At 43.6% G+C, this 15,783-nt stretch overlaps 1 protein-coding gene across 2 annotated transcripts in view; it reads left to right on the top strand.

The window, feature by feature from the left end:
- Nucleotides 1-14,322, top strand: part of LOC121280373 (rab GDP dissociation inhibitor alpha) — a 58,124-nt gene extending 43,802 nt beyond the window's left edge. For both annotated transcript variants that reach the window (XM_041192315.1, XM_041192316.1), the window contains 4 exons: nucleotides 9,288-9,459; nucleotides 9,890-10,034; nucleotides 12,060-12,114; nucleotides 13,536-14,322. In XM_041192315.1, coding sequence (XP_041048249.1) covers nucleotides 9,288-9,459; nucleotides 9,890-10,034; nucleotides 12,060-12,114; nucleotides 13,536-13,685 — 522 coding nt within the window. In that variant the 3' untranslated portion in view covers nucleotides 13,686-14,322. The remainder of the gene's footprint in view (nucleotides 1-9,287; nucleotides 9,460-9,889; nucleotides 10,035-12,059; nucleotides 12,115-13,535) is intronic.
- Nucleotides 14,323-15,783: the final 1,461 nt, after the last annotated feature.

A 15,783-nucleotide genomic window follows, 5' to 3' on the forward strand; every position in this document is an offset into this window, starting at 1 on the left:
TTTAAAAAAATTCATTCATGCAATGTGGCCCTCGCTGGCTAGGACAGCATTTATTGCACACCTCTAATTGCCCGTTACAGTAACAACACTTCTGGGTTCTTCCTTGGCTTGGGTCGTTTTGAGATATCCTGAGGCGGTGAAAAACGCTATGTAAATGCAAGTCATTGTTTTTCCCCCTGTCCCTCTTCATCTAAGCTTATCAGCCTAATCTTCCAGAATAACTTGGATGCCTTGAAGGGGAAGTTAAATAAGAACATTGGGGAAGAAAATAGGTGGATAGGATTAAAGGAAGTAGGTTGGGAGGAAGCTGATGTGCAGCAGAAACACACAGATATAAAACAGTTGGGTTAAATGGCCTATTTTTCTGCTATAAATTTTATGTAAGCTGAGTAAAGGATAAAGTGAATGCAGCAAAACATGCCACTGAGATGTGAAGCTTGAAACAGATGTCTCCACAAGAACAAAAGTAGAATGTGATTGGCTTTGATCACCATAGAAAGCTGATACAAAATGGAGGTTACTGTGGTTCTCTCACCAGCTGGTTTAGCTCAGTAGTACCACTCTTCTGAATCCGAAGGTTTTCAGTTCAGTTTAAGTCCCACTCCAGAATGCGAGCAATCTCGAACTTTATCTTTTGTTCTTAAAACACACCCTTCACTATTTTAACCACGTAGGTTATCAGTTTTTTGAAAAAAAATTTCTCCTTGTTAACTTCTGGCATTTAACTTTTTGCATTGCATCTCCATCCTGCTCCCCGCATTCTTTGTGCACTCCATGTAAAGATCATTATTTTTCTGTTGCTCGATCCTGTTTTCAAGTTTATGTTTGTTTCTGCTTCCAACTATCTCCTGTTTTTAATTCCAATCGTTTTAAAACCTGCAACTTGTCCCAAAGCTTTTTAAATGATCTCTGCTGTAAATTGATCCCTTAACCTTCAGAGGATCTTTTCCAGGATTATGCTACTAGAAAATGTGAGAGAGCAGTATGGATTGATTTTTCTCTTCCAATTGCCACTTATTAGGTTGAAGGGCCTTGATTGACCTCAACAGCACAGTTGAGATGAAATTGGGTAATTACTGATGTGCATCCTCACTGCACACTCCTCCTGTTAACTTTCTAAATAGATACAATTGCAAAATGGTCACGGTAAAGGTAGAAATTGCCGATGGTAAAAGGTCTAGATCCATCTGGTCCCCTTCTATCATTTTGTAAGTTGCACAATGTGATTAATGGAGCTCTTCACTAATCAAAGCAATCAATACCTAACAACTAGACTACAACAGACTTAGACATGTGGTGAAGAAAATCCTCAGTGGTGGAGTGCTTTGAGAACCATGGGTTCAAGTTAGCTGTCTCTCCTTAGCATGTCGCATGTGCCATATGAAAGAGCTTGTAGTGCCTTTCACTACCATGGGATATCCCAAAGTGTTTTACAGTCATTTAAATGCTTATGAGCATTGTTGTAAATGTAGAAAATTGCAAAGATGTCTCAAGTTAGTCATGGACTGCATCAAACTATTCTAAAGGAAAATCTACCTAATTTTCATTTGAACGAATCAATACTCTGCTTCCATTGTTTCTAAAGGAGGCCACTTCCACCACTCCAAAAGCATCTGGGAAGAATTTGAAATGTAATGGTCTTTAAGCAAGTGAAAATGGGGAGGGTGGAAAAAGAACAAAGTGCCAGGCAATGGAAGCTCAGGGTCATGCTTGCAGATTGAATGGAGGTGTTCCACAAGGCAGTCAGCCAATCTGTGTTTGGTCTCTCCAGTGCAGAGCAAACCACAATTTGAGCAGCGAATACAGAATACTAAATTGAAAGCATGTTCCTGAGCTCCTGGTCACCTGTCATTTTAATTCTCCATCTTGCTCTCATGCTGACCTCACACGCAGATGGCACAGAGCAAAGAAGTTCAACTTTAGCTCGGGGAATGAAACCGGATGGACCCCTCGGCATCGAGCTAGGCACTGGAAATGACAACGGCAAACTCAGTCCTTTTGACCCTGCAGAGTCCTCCTTACTAACATCTGGGGGCTAGTGACAAAATTGGGAGAGCGATCTCACAGGCTAGTCTGACACTCACGGAATCATATTTTACAGATAATGTCCCAGACATCACCATCACCATCCCTGGCTGTGTCCTGTCATATCGCCAGGACAGACCCAGCAGAGGTGGCAGCACAGTGGTATGCAGTCGGGGGTAGTTGCCCTGGGAGTCCTGAACATCAACTCTGGACCCCAGGAAGTCTCATGGCATCAGGTCAAACATGGGCAAAGAAACCTCCTGCTGATTACCACGTACTGCCCTCCCTCAGCTGACGAATCCGTGCTCCTCCATGTTGAGCACCACTTGGAGGAAGCATTGAAGGTGGCAAGGGTGCAGAATTTATTGAGTGGGGGACTTCAATGTCCACCACCAAGAGCGGCTCAGTAGAACCACTGCTGACCGAGCTGGCTGAGTCCTAAAGGACATAACTCCTAGACTGGGTCTGCAGCAGGTGGAGAGGGAACGAACAAAAGGGAAAAACGCACTTGACCTCATCCTCACCAATCTGCCTGCCGCAGATGCATCTGTCCATGACGGTATTGGTAGGAGTGACCACCGCACAGTCCTAGTGGAGACGAAGTCCCGCACTCCATCATGTTGTGTGGCATTACCACTGTGCTAAATGGGATAGATTTTGAACTAGCAACTCAAGACTTGGGCATCCATGAGGTGCTGTGGGCCATCAGCAGCAGCAGAATTGTACTCGAACACAATTTGTAACCTCATGGCCTGGCATATCCCCCACTCTACCCTTACCATCAAGCCTGGGGATCAACCCTGGTTCAATGAAGAGTGCAGGAGGGCAAGCCAGGAGCAGCACCAGGCATACCAAAAAATGAGGTGTTAACCTGGTGAAGCTACAACACAGGGCTACTTGCATGCCAAACAGCATGAGCAGCAAATGATAGACAGACCTAAGTGATCCCACAACCAACACATCAGATCTAAGCTCTGCAGTCCTGCCACATCCAGCCGTGAATGGTGGTGGACAATTTACCAGCTCACTGGAGGAGGAGGGCTACAGGAAGATATAGACGGGATGGTCAAATGGGCAGAAAAGTGGCAGATGGAATTTAGCCCTGAAAAGTATGAGGTGATACACTTTGGAAGGAGTAATTTGACAAGGAAGTATTCAATGAATGGCATGACACTAGGAAGTTCTGATGAACAAATGGACCTTGGCGTGTGTGTCCATAGATCTCTGAAGGTGGAGGGGCATGTTAGTGGAGTGGTGAAAAAGGCATATGGGACACTTGCCTTTATCAATTGAGGCATAGATTATAAAAGTAGAGAGATCATGTTGAAGTTGTAAGGAATCTTGGTGAGGCCACAGCTGGAGTACTGTGCGCAGTTCTGGTCTCCACATTATAGGAAGGATGTGATTGCACTGAAGGGTCCACAAATATCCCCATCCTCAAAGATGGGGGAGCCCAGCACATCAGTGCAAAAGATAAGGCTGAAGCATTTGCTACAATCTTGAGCCAGAAGTGCTGACTAGATGATCCATCATGGCCTCCTATGGAGGACCCAGTTTCCAGTCGCCACTCTTCAGCCAATTCAGTTCACTCCACGTGATATCAAGAAACGGCTGAAAGCACTGGATACTGCAAAGGCTATGGGGACTGATAATATTCCGGAAATAGCACTGAAGACTTGTGCTCCAGAACTTGCTGTGCCCCTAGCCAAGCTGTTCCAGTACAGCTACAACACTAGCATCTACCCGGCTATGTGGAAAATTTCTCAGGTATGCCCTGTACACAAAAAGCAGGACAAACCCAACTGGCCAATTACTGCCCCATCAGTTTAATCTCAAACGTCAGTACAGTAATGGAAGGGGTCATCAACAGTGCTATCAAATGGCACTTGCTCAGCAGTAACCTGCTCACTGAGACCCACTAGGGTTCTGCCAGGGCCACTCAGCTCCTGACCTCATTACAGCCTTGGTTTAAAGACGGACAAAAGAGCTGAACTCCAGAGGTGAGGTGAGAGTGACTGCCCTTGACATCAAGGCTGCATTTGACCGAGTGTGGCATCAAGGAACCCTAGCAAAACTGGGGTCAATGGGAATCAGGGGAAAACTGAAAACTGGTTGGAGTCATACCTGGCACAAAGGAAGGTGGTTGTGGTTGTTAGAAGTCAGTCATCTCAGCTCCGGGACATCACTGCAGGAGTTCCTCAGGGTAGTGTCCTCAACCCAATCATCTTCGGCTGCTTCATCAATGGCCTTCCTTCCAACATAAGGTTTTTAAAAATTTATTCATGAGATGTGGGCTTTGCTGGCTAGGTCAGAAATGGGGATGTTCGCTGATGATTGTACAATATTCAGCACCATTCACTACTGCTCAGATATTGAAGCAGTCAGTGTCCAAATGCAGCAAGACCTGGGCAATATCTAAGCTTGGGCTGATGTGTGGCACAAATGTTACTTGCCACTTAAGTGCCAGGCAAAGACCCACCGCCCTTGAGGTTCAATGGCATTACCATCACTGAATCCCCCACTACCAACATCCTGGGGTTTATCATTGACCAAAAACTGAATTGGACTAACCACATAAATCACAGAATCAGACAGTGCAGGAGAGGCCCTTCGGCCCATTGAGTCTGCACTGACACGTGAGAAACACCTGACCTACCTACCTAATCCCGTTTACCAGCACTCTGCCCATAGCCTTGAATGTTATGACGTGCCAAGTGCTCATCCAGATACTTTTTAAAGGATGTGAGGCAACCTGCCTCCACCACCCTCCCAGGCAGTGCATTCCAGACTGTCACCACCCTCTGGGTAAAAAAGTTTTTTCTCACATCCCCCCTAAACCTCCTTCCCCTCACCTTGATGTCCCCTTGTGACTGGCCCTTCAACTAAGGGGAACAGCTGCTCCCTGTCCACCCTGTCCATGTCCCTCATAATCTTGTACACCTCGATCAGGTCGCCCCTCAGTCTTCTCTGCTGCAGCGAAAACAACCCAAGTCTATCCAACCTCTCTTCATAACTTAAATGTTTCATCCCAGGCAACATCCTGGTGAATCTCCTCTGCACACCCTTCAGTGCAATCACATCCTTCCTATAATGTGGAGACCAGAACTGCGCACAGTACTCCAGCTGTGGCCTCACCAAGATTCCTTACAACTTCAACATGATCTCTCTACTTTTATAATCTATGCCTCAATTGATAAAGGCAAGTGTCCCATATGCCTTTTTCACCACTCCACTAACATGCCCCTCCACCTTCAGAGATCTATGGACACACACGCCAAGGTCCCTTTGTTCATCAGAACTTCCTAGTGTCATGCCATTCATTGAATACTTCCTTGTCAAATTACTCCTTCCAAAGTGTATCACCTCACACTTTTCAGGGCTAAATTCCATCTGCCACTTTTCTGCCCATTTGACCATCCCGTCTATATCTTCCTGTAGCCCAAGACACTCAACCTCACTGTTAGCCACCCAGCCAATCTTTCTGTCATCCGCAAACTTAGTAATCCTATCCCCCACATAGTCATCTATGTCATTTATATGAATGACAAATAATAGGGGACTGAGCACAGATCCTTGTGGTACACCACTGGACACTGGCTTCCAGTCACTAAAGCATCCTTCTGCCATCACCCTCTGCCTCCTACAACTAAGCCAATTTTGAATCCACCTTATCAAATTACCCTGTATCCCATGTGCTTTTGCCTTCTTTATAAGTCTCCCGTGTGGGACCTTGTCAAAGGCTTTGCTGAAATCCATATAAACTACATCAACTGCACTACCCTCATCTACACACCTGGTCACCTCCTCAAAAAATTTGTTAGGCATGACCTCCCTCTGACAAAGCCATGCTGACTATCCATGATCAAACCTTGCGTCTCCAAGTGGACATAGATTCTCTTCTTCAGAATTTTCTCCAATAGTTTTCCTACCACTGGCATGAGACTCACTGGCCTGTAGTTCCCTGGCTTATCTCTACAACCCTTCTTAAATAGCCGAATCACATTAGCTGTTCTCCCGTCCTCTGGCACCTCCCCATGGCCAGAGAGGAATTAAAAATTTGGGTCAGAGCCCCTGCGATCTCCTCCCTCAGCAGTCTGGAACACAAATCATCCGGACCTAGAGACTTTTAAGCCTGCCAACATTTCCAATACCTTGTCAGTCCCTATGTCAATTTGCTTAAGAATCTTGCAGTCTCTCTCCCTGAGTTCGATACCTTCATCCTCATTCTCTTGGGTGAAGACAGATGTGAAGTATTCATTCAACACTCTAGCGATGTCCTTTGGCTCCACCCGTAGATTGCCCCCTTGATCCCTTATGGGCCCTACTCTTTCCCTGGTTATCCTCTTCCCATTGATATACTTATAGAATACCTTGGGATTTTCCCTACCTTTACCAGCCAGAGCTTTCTCATATCCCCTGTTTGCTCTCTTAATTGCTTTCTTAAGCTCCACCCTGCACTTTCTGTACTCCACTAATGCCTCTGCTGATTTGCTTCTCTTGTACCTGCTAAAAGCCTCTTTTTTCCTTCTCATTGTAACCTGAATATCTCTGGTCACCCATGGTCCTCTGGGCTTGTTACTCCTTCCTATCATCCTAGAGGGAACATGTTGAGCCTGTACCCTCCCCATTTCCTTTTTGAACGCCCCCCACTGCTCCTCTGTAGATTTCCCCACAAGTACCTGTTCCAAGTCTACCTTGGCCAGATCCTGCCTTATTTTACTAAACTCCACTCTTCCCCCAATCCAAAACATTTTTTTGCAACTTGTCTATTTCATTGTCCATAACAAATTTAAACTATACCATGTTGTGGTTGCTATCACTAAAATGCTCCCCCACCACCACCTCAGCCACCGGCTTCATTCCCCAAAATTAGGTCCAGCAATGCGCCGTCCCTTGTTAGGCCCTCTCCATATTGACCTAAAAAGTTCTCCTGTACACATTTCAAGAAATCCACTCCATCCAAGCCCTTAACACTATGTCTATCCCAATTAATGTTGGGAAAGTTGAAATCGCCTACTCAATTACCCTATTGTTATTTTCACACACCTCCGCAAATTGTGCACATAATTGCTCCTCAATTTCCCGCTGACTATCTGGGGGTCTATAATAAACACCTAACAATGCGGCTGCCCCTTTTTTTTATTCCTAAGCTCTACCCATAAAGCTTCATTCAATGCCCCCTCCAAGATATCATCTCTCCTTACTGCAGTAACTGACTCCTTAACTAATAATGCAATGCCTCCTCCTCTTTCACCCCCTCCCCTGTCTCACCTGAAGATTCTGTATCCTGGAATGTTGAGCTGCCTATCCTGCTCCTCCCTCAACCATGTCTCAGTGATGGCTACTATATCACAACTCCAAGTGTCAATCCTCACCCTTAACTCATCTGTTTTACCTGTAATATTCCTGGCATTACAGTTGAGGCCATCCAGCCTTGCCTTACTCCCTTGAAGCTTAACGCAGCTGTACTCCCTCTGACTTGATTGTTTTACTGTATTATGATGTATACTTATTTTGCTAACATTCTGTGTCCTCTCCCCCTGCTGAATTAGTTTAAACTCCTCTAAACAGCACTAGCAAACCCGCCCGCAAGGATGTTAGTCCCGCTCTGGTTCAGATGTGGACCGTCCCGCTTTTCAGGTCCCACCTTCCCCAGAAACGGTCCCAGTGATCCAGGAATCTAAAACCCTCCCTCCTGCACCAACTCTTAAGCCCACGTATTCATCTGCGCTATTCTCCTATTACTGAGCTTGCTAGCACGTGGCACTGGGAGTAAATACTGTGGCTTTAAGAAGAAGTCAGAGGAATCCTGCAGTGAATAACTCACCTCTTGACTCTCTAAAGCCTGTCCACCATCTACAAGGCACAAGTCAGAAGTGTGATGGAATATTGTTCACTTGCCTGGATGAGTGCAGTTCCCACAACACTCAAGAAGCTTGACACTGTCCAGGGCCAAGCAGTCTGCTTGATAGGCACCACATCCACAGCACCTTTCAAACCCATGACCACTACCATCTATAAGGACAAGGGCAGCCTATAGATGGGAACACCACCACCTGGAAGTTCCCCTCTAAGTCACTCTCCATCTTGACTTGGAAATATATTGCTGTTCCTTCACTGTCACTGGGTCAAATTCCTGGAACTCCCTTCCTAACAGGCCTGTGAGTGTATCTACACCACATGGACTGCAGCGGTTCAAGAAGGCAGCTCGCCACCACCTTCTCCAAGGCAATTAGGGTTGGGCAATAAAAGCTGGCCCAGCCAGCCAAGCCCACATCCTGTTAATGAATTAAAAATTGCTTTCGATTAGGCATTCTACAACCTTCCGGTCTCAACGTTGAGTTCAGCAATTTCAGGCAACTTTAGAAAATGCCGATTTTAAAAAGAAGAAAACGCCTCCATGGAATTTTTTTTAATAAAAGGAAGGTGTCCATGATGTATTTCCTGCAGTAGAAAGTGCACATTGCACCTGCGTCACCTGCCATTGCTTGCATGTAGGTTTGTTCCTGTGATTTAATTCCTGATCTCAGTCTACCTCCACTTTCAAGTAATGTAAGTGTGACAAATTTTACATTGTTCTTGTTTTATTGCTTCTAAAGTTTGTTTTTAAATTTAATAAAAACATGTTTTTTGCCTCTGATCCTTTTATACATGTCAAATTTTAGGATGGCTGGAACCTATCTAATGCACCCCTATTGTAAAGTATATTTGTTGTTTGTGATTTTTGCCATTTGCGAGGTTTTACGGGAACGTAACCCCTTGCAAGTGTGGGAACTTTATTCCATTTCCCCCCTCCACCTTTAACTTGAAACCTATTACATTTCTAACTTGTCCTAGTTCTGACTCAAGGTCACATTAACCCTGTTTCACTCTCAACAGATGCCTGATATGCTGCGTATTTCCAGCATTTTCTGTTTTTATTTCAGATTACAGAATCTGCAGTATTTTAGTTTTTTATTTGTAGTGTGAGAACGTTCTGCAGTGAACAAGGCAGTGTTGGGTTCAATTATTTCCTTTCAGGAAGGTGGGATTTACATTCATTTAATTTTCGATTGTAGGGGAAAGGGCACTGTTGGGGAAGTACGATCATCCTCAAATAAGATTGTTTAGTTTTTTTCTTGTTTTGTATATCTTGTAACTTTTAAATGAAAACTTAATGTTCATTTACAGGGGCAACTGGCTTAGGGGCCTAATTCTGGACCACTAACTGGCAAATCATTATTTCAGGTCTTTAATTTTTTTTCTCTTTTTTACATTTACAGACAGCTCGTTGCAAGCAGCTGATCTGTGACCCCAGCTACGTACCCAGCCGGGTAAAGAAGGTTGGAAAGGTCATAAGGGTCATCTGCATCCTCAGCCATCCAATCAAAAGCACTAATAATTGTAATTCCTGCCAGATCATCATTCCGCAGATGCAAGTCAACAGGAAGTCAGGTAAAGCATGATATTTTAAGTAACATACGTTAAATTTTGTATGAGGGAAAGGGAATTGAGTAGATCAGGTAGAGTCCTTGGCATCACCAATAGATCTTAAACAAATATCAATACAGTTGAAAGTGCAGCAAAAAGCTCCTTTGACGCAATACATTGTGTGATGTGGTACTAAGAATGTCAACCAGCTTCAGTGGAATCCTTGTGTGCAACAGTCTTCTATTGCTCCCTGTCTACGCTCATGCATGAGGATTGGATATCTGAGCAAATCTCAGGACTGTCAACAGAACTGGAGAATTGCACTCCAGCAGAATTGAAAGTCATCCAAAAAGGAAGGCAAAAAGGGGTCACTACAGGCTTTGAGAGTGGTAATGATACAATTTTGCTGAGTTAATTTTCTTCAAACATGTAAACGAATAAATTCTTCTTTCAGACATCTACGTTTGCATCATGTCATATGCACACAATGTGGCAGCTGAAGGAAAGTACATTGCCATTGTCAGCACCACTGTGGAGACCAACAGTCCTGAGAAGGAGGTTCAGCCAGCGCTCGAGCTTCTAGAGCCGATTGACAAATCGTATGGCACTTTCAGTATCATTTCATATCAATTATCATTTTATATCTATAAGGATGAATACATCCTTAAGGATAATAGTCACTTTTGCATAGCATCACATGGTATTTATAGTGCATAAACAGGCCATTCACCTTAAGAAGGTCATGATAGTGTTTCTGCTCTACATGAGCCTCCTCCCATTCTTCTTCATTAAGCCCTGTTAACATTTCCTTCTGTTCTTTTATTCCTCGTGTTTATCTTGCATATGCTTGCATTGGAGGCAGACCAGAGAAGGTTCACGAGGTTGATTCCTGGGGTGAAGGGTGGTTATGAGAAAAAGTTGGACCTATGCTCATTGGAGTTTGGTCAAATGAGAGGTGATCTCATTGAAACATGTAAGATTCTGAGGGGGCTTGACAGGGTAGATGCTAAGAGGATGTTTACCCTCATGAGGGAATCTAGAACTAGGGGGTGCAGTTTCATAAGGGGTTGCCCATTTAAGATGAAGATGAGGAGGAATCTCTTCTCTTAGAGGATCATAAATCTTTGAAAATCTCTACTCTGGAGAGCTGTGGAGACTGAGTCATTGCCTTTTTCAGCCTTGAATACATTCAGATTTTTGAACCATAAAGCAGTCAATTGTTATGAGGGAAGAAAAATCAAAAGTGTCTTCGGGCACTACATACTGATGACTGGAGAATTGCCTCTGGAGGCCTAGGGATGGATAGGCACTGCTCAATTGCCCAAATAGGCCAAGTAAGGGAAAACACAGGCCATTTTGGTTTGTTAAATGTTTTTAATTATAGGCATTGATGAGAGGGGCATTTTGCCTATCCATGCAGGAAGAGCCTACAGTTCCTGAGTTCACTGGCACCCACACCTAGTCACGGTATGAAGGAGCTGGATTTTATGGACACCCCCCTGCCCCACATAGTGTATTTGAAGGCAAGGGGATAAAATTAAAGTGAGTGGCCTTTCCCAAAGCCTTCCTGCTCACCTCTGACATGTGTCTTATGCTATGGGGAAGGTGTTAGGCAGGCAGCCTGCTCTCCCTTAGGCCTGTTGAGGCCCTTAGGCCCTTAAGTGACCAATTAATGGCTACTTATTGTGTGCAACAGAGGAAGATGGAGGTAAGGCAGGCAGCCCAGCAGTGTGGGCTGCAATCTGGCATGAAGGGGCATGGCACCTCCCTCTGGGCCCATCAGAGGCACCCTCCTCTCAAGATCATACCCTCCATTTAACCCCCCCCTTGCCTCTGAAACCCAACCTTCCAACCATTGGCTGCTGTTCAATCCTGGCACTGCTGGGACTACAGAGCTGCTGGCCAATCATATTGGCTGGCAGCTGTCTTGGGCTGAATTTCCTCCCACAGCCCTGAAATAATTGAGGCTGCTCCTAACGTAATATCGCTGCAGGCCAGCCAGCTTTCAGTTGGGCGGGCTGATGAGCCTGCCAGCTGACTCTTTGGGGGACAGGTGCATGGGAAGTATGGTGCCCTGTAAAATCCAGCCTCAGTTGTCTCTTGAAGGGACCGAGGGGCTTTGACTCTACTGGCCGATTTTAACAGCACGAAAGGAGGCCGTTCGGCCCATCATGTCTGCACCCGCTCTTCAAATGAGGAGTATGACCTAGTGCCAATGCTACGCCTTTTCCCCATACCCCTGCACATTGTTGCATCTTCCTGTGTTATCTCTCTCTCTCCCTTCTGTCTCTCTCTCCCTTTCTCCCTTCTCTCGTTGCTTAGCTTAAAACTCGGACTAATAAATCACCACAAAATTTGTCTTGTTTTGCAATTAGGGTTGTTAACCATCCACTTTGCCAGCCCTCCCTATATGCTGAAATCCATCTCTAGTTCAGATGGATAGAAATTATGCTATTCTGATGATAGGCCACAGATATTACACAATAGCTCTGTTTCTCTCTCCACAAATCCTGCCTGATCTGAGTATTTCCAGCAATTTTTGTTTTTATTTCCTATTTGTTTTGGTTTTTTTAATTAACTTAAATAGTGAAAGCCAATAATTTGAGTTTTATCTGCTGTTACAGATTTGTCTCAATCAGTGATTTGTACCAACCAATGGATGATGGAAAAACAAGTCAGGTAGGGGACTGGTAACGACATGAATGACATTGGGTTTATTTAAAGTGCTTTACATGCATTGCAGTTACAGATTGAGAAGAAGCAGAATATCTTGGAACTCCATTGCCAAACTTTGCCAATCTGCCAATCATAATGCTAATGGGAATTTATCAATTTTAAGTGAGTTGGCATTACAATTGGAAAATTAAGCGCATATATGTAGGGCGCACACACACACACACACACACACACACACACACACACACACACACACCCCACCGACGCCCCCCCCGCCCCGCCAGCCAATGAAGCTGTTTCTGATTAATGGGTCTTCACAGCCTCTGCTCCCCTTCCCGAAACATTGCAGCATTGAAACGACAGGTTCAATGAGGCTGCAGATACCTACACAGCTGTAATTGGTGCTGCCCCATGGGCTACCTACTGAAGACTTATCTGTAACTGACCAAAACACAGATGGTGTTGGTTTTTCTTCTTCTGCCGGAAGGATTTGGACATTACACCCAGTCAAGATCCATCAAAAATTGTTCAGCTGAGGCAGGCAGATTGTCAATTTTGAAAATAGAACCATCAGTTGAGAAGTCACAGATATCTGGTCACCTGTTTTTAATCATGTGTTAAGTGGAAACATTGCATTGATGGTGAATAGCACAGGATGCTGGTGTGCTAATACCCTGTGGCATGAGACTGAGAGTTGCAGATGCTCTGCCCTGTGCTTTTCTTTTAGGTAGGTTCATGCTCTCAGTTGGAGTATGTGGGAGAGGTTGTCAACAAAAGGATTTAGAAACCATGAAATGGGCCATTCTCAGAGGGAAAATAAACATCCCCATCCAAGTTATTTTGACGTCTTGGCTGACTTTGTCATTCATCCGTGCCGATGGATGCGAAACTTTGCTTCAAATTGCAGCAGCAATAGGATATTAAATCAAAACAAAACAGTGCTGCAGTTCCCTTCCAGTGACCAAGGTGTTGAAATTTTTCTCGTGATCGAAAGATTGCTCAGTAGCTATGAAGAGGAAACTGATTTTAATTGACTTGCAGCCAGGTGAAATAGCCCAGGTTTATTCATAAATCTTTCTCCAATTTTGAAACGATTTAAGCAAATTTTGAGAGCTTTGACATTAACTATGAATTGCTCATAGCTGAGGTAAACCCAATAGTGCAAAGGTGAGGCACACACTTTGCAGCAGCAATTTCTGATCTGCCCTGGAGGAAGTGCGGTCTATAGGCCAAGCCTTTCCTTGTGGAAAGGTACATTTGTGTTACCCTTGCACGTTTCACACTTGGCTTACAAACCATTGCAGTGAGTTGCTGTCTTTGTCACATGAAGCAGGGATATAAGACAAAAAAAGAGAACATGGGATGGGGAGGGGAATAGCAAAGAGTGCTTTCTCTAAGTGTTTGTTCTTGGATTTTACTTACAGATTTTTATCTCAAGTTCTTATGATGCCACCACCCACTTTGAGACAACTTGTGACGACATAAAAAGCATTTACAAGCGAATGACCGGCACGGACTTCAACTTTGAGAACATGAAGCGCAAACAGAATGATGTGTTTGGAGATGATGCATAGTAGTCATACATTAGGTTGTGTTTTGTTCCTTCACAGCACTTTCATATGAGAAAACTGATGGGAACTATTAGTGAGTTAGATTTCAACTTCCAGAGATACGTACAGTTGTCCAAAGAAACAGCCACCTCTTCATTTTAATTTGTTTTTCAAATGTTATATATTTTTCTTATTTGGTGGGGGTGGGTGGTGTGGTTGCAAGGTAAAGAGACAAGACTTCACAGCCCAGCCTGGCTCGCGTGGTCTGCACTAAGTAGATAAAAGTCTGCACACTTGGCAAGTTTGTGATAACGGTGCTTCTATTATAGTGAGATTGGTTTCAAGGCCTATCTGTATGATGATTTTAAATCTCATTTTCACCACATGCCCACTCTTTGCATGTGAGTAAAATTTATCACTTCCTGTTAGTGTAAACCAGAGGGTTTCTGCAAACAGCTTTAGCTGTAAATTTTTCATTCCACCACCCACATCCGTCATGCATTGTTGTGAAGGTGGATCAACATACCATCCATATTAATTTTCTGGTGGTATAAATGGAGAGGTAATTCTATTAATATATGTAATGTTCCTGATCAGTGTTCGGAAGACCTCCTAAGTTTGTGACTGTATTTATTAAAAAAAAAACTTCATAAATCACTAATTTAAGGCCTCTGGAGATCTGTACAACCCCCTTCCCCTCTGCACAGATTACAACAACAAGTACAGCAAGTAGAAATTGGCAAGGAGCATCGCTGCTTTGTAGTATTGGGACCAATCCTCTCGATGCCTTTAGTGATTTGACACAGGCTAGTAATTTCTTTTAATTTTAGTTTTGCTTAAATTTGAGGCTCTGCAGGCACAGCACAGATGAGCCAGCGATGGGAGGAAAGAGCTTTCAGGAATGAATGGAGCAGCTAGGAGAGCTCTTCTTTCTTGAAGAGTGACCTCTGAGGTGACTATCTAAAGATACACATGTTACTTAAGACAGAAACCGTAAACCCAAAATAATATTTTTGAACATTGGATTTATTTTAAGAAACATTTTATGTAAAGGGATCTGGAAGGAAATGTTAAAATCCTACAATCAAACCTATCTTGTGATTAGGGAACAGACAGTCTGCTAAATATTTGTAAACAGTAAACTTATTGATGCTCCTTCCTTATCCTGTTATCGTCTTCATGACACTGTCTGCTAAACAGCACCCAATTGTGTGTATTTTTGTTTATTTCCACTTTTGTGGAATCAAGTCCCCACTAAAGTATTTGAGCTTGTATCAACTAACACTGCCAAAAGAAAGCCAGCAAGGTAAATGCCTGGTTGGGACTTGAACACGGGGATGGGTTTGGACTGAGGTGATTCAGTACACTGTAGGACACAATGATCTGCCCATCCGATGGGAGGGTGAGCTTGTTAAAGGTAACGTGCTAGGATTGAATGATGTGACAATGGATAAATCTTGGGAATTTTGCTTAACTATCTTTGAAGATCAGGCAGTATTTTTACAAGATTTACTTTCAGGTAATTGGCTCCCGTTCAATGGTAGGCCAGCCTATATCCTATATGGGGAGTCCTCATGGGACAAACAGCCTCCTCATGTTCCTGTATTTTCTTATTTGCATTTTCTAACTCTTCAAAACTAAATTAAACGAATCTGACTCAGCAATGGTTGTAAATGTATTTCACTATAATTTGAGAAATAGCCTGTCAAATTGTCACTAAACTAAGCTTTCCTGAATACCAAAAGAGTAGCAAAAAACATTGCACAGAACAACCGACCAATCTCCTACAAAACGTCACAGGTTCGAGAATTGATCCCTGAAGAATTTATATTATACATTTCTCATGGGAAAGTGCAAGTAGATTTATTTTCATTATAAAGGCTTTAAGTAGCTTCTATATTATGAGACTCAACTGGATTTTAGTCAATGTTGTGTATAGAGTTCACTTCTTAGTACCTCATCTTACATTGTAAGTACTGCCTTGTAGCTGGGTGCTTAAATTTCAGTTGCGGTGGATAAACCTTATATATGTAAACTTAAGGTTCTTTATTTCTTCAATGGAATAAAACTGCAGTCAGCAGATAAACTTAACTTTATTTGTACATGCAGAACAGTTAATCCA

Source organism: Carcharodon carcharias, chromosome 7 (assembly GCF_017639515.1).
Source record: "Carcharodon carcharias isolate sCarCar2 chromosome 7, sCarCar2.pri, whole genome shotgun sequence".
Lineage (NCBI taxonomy): Eukaryota > Metazoa > Chordata > Chondrichthyes > Lamniformes > Lamnidae > Carcharodon > Carcharodon carcharias.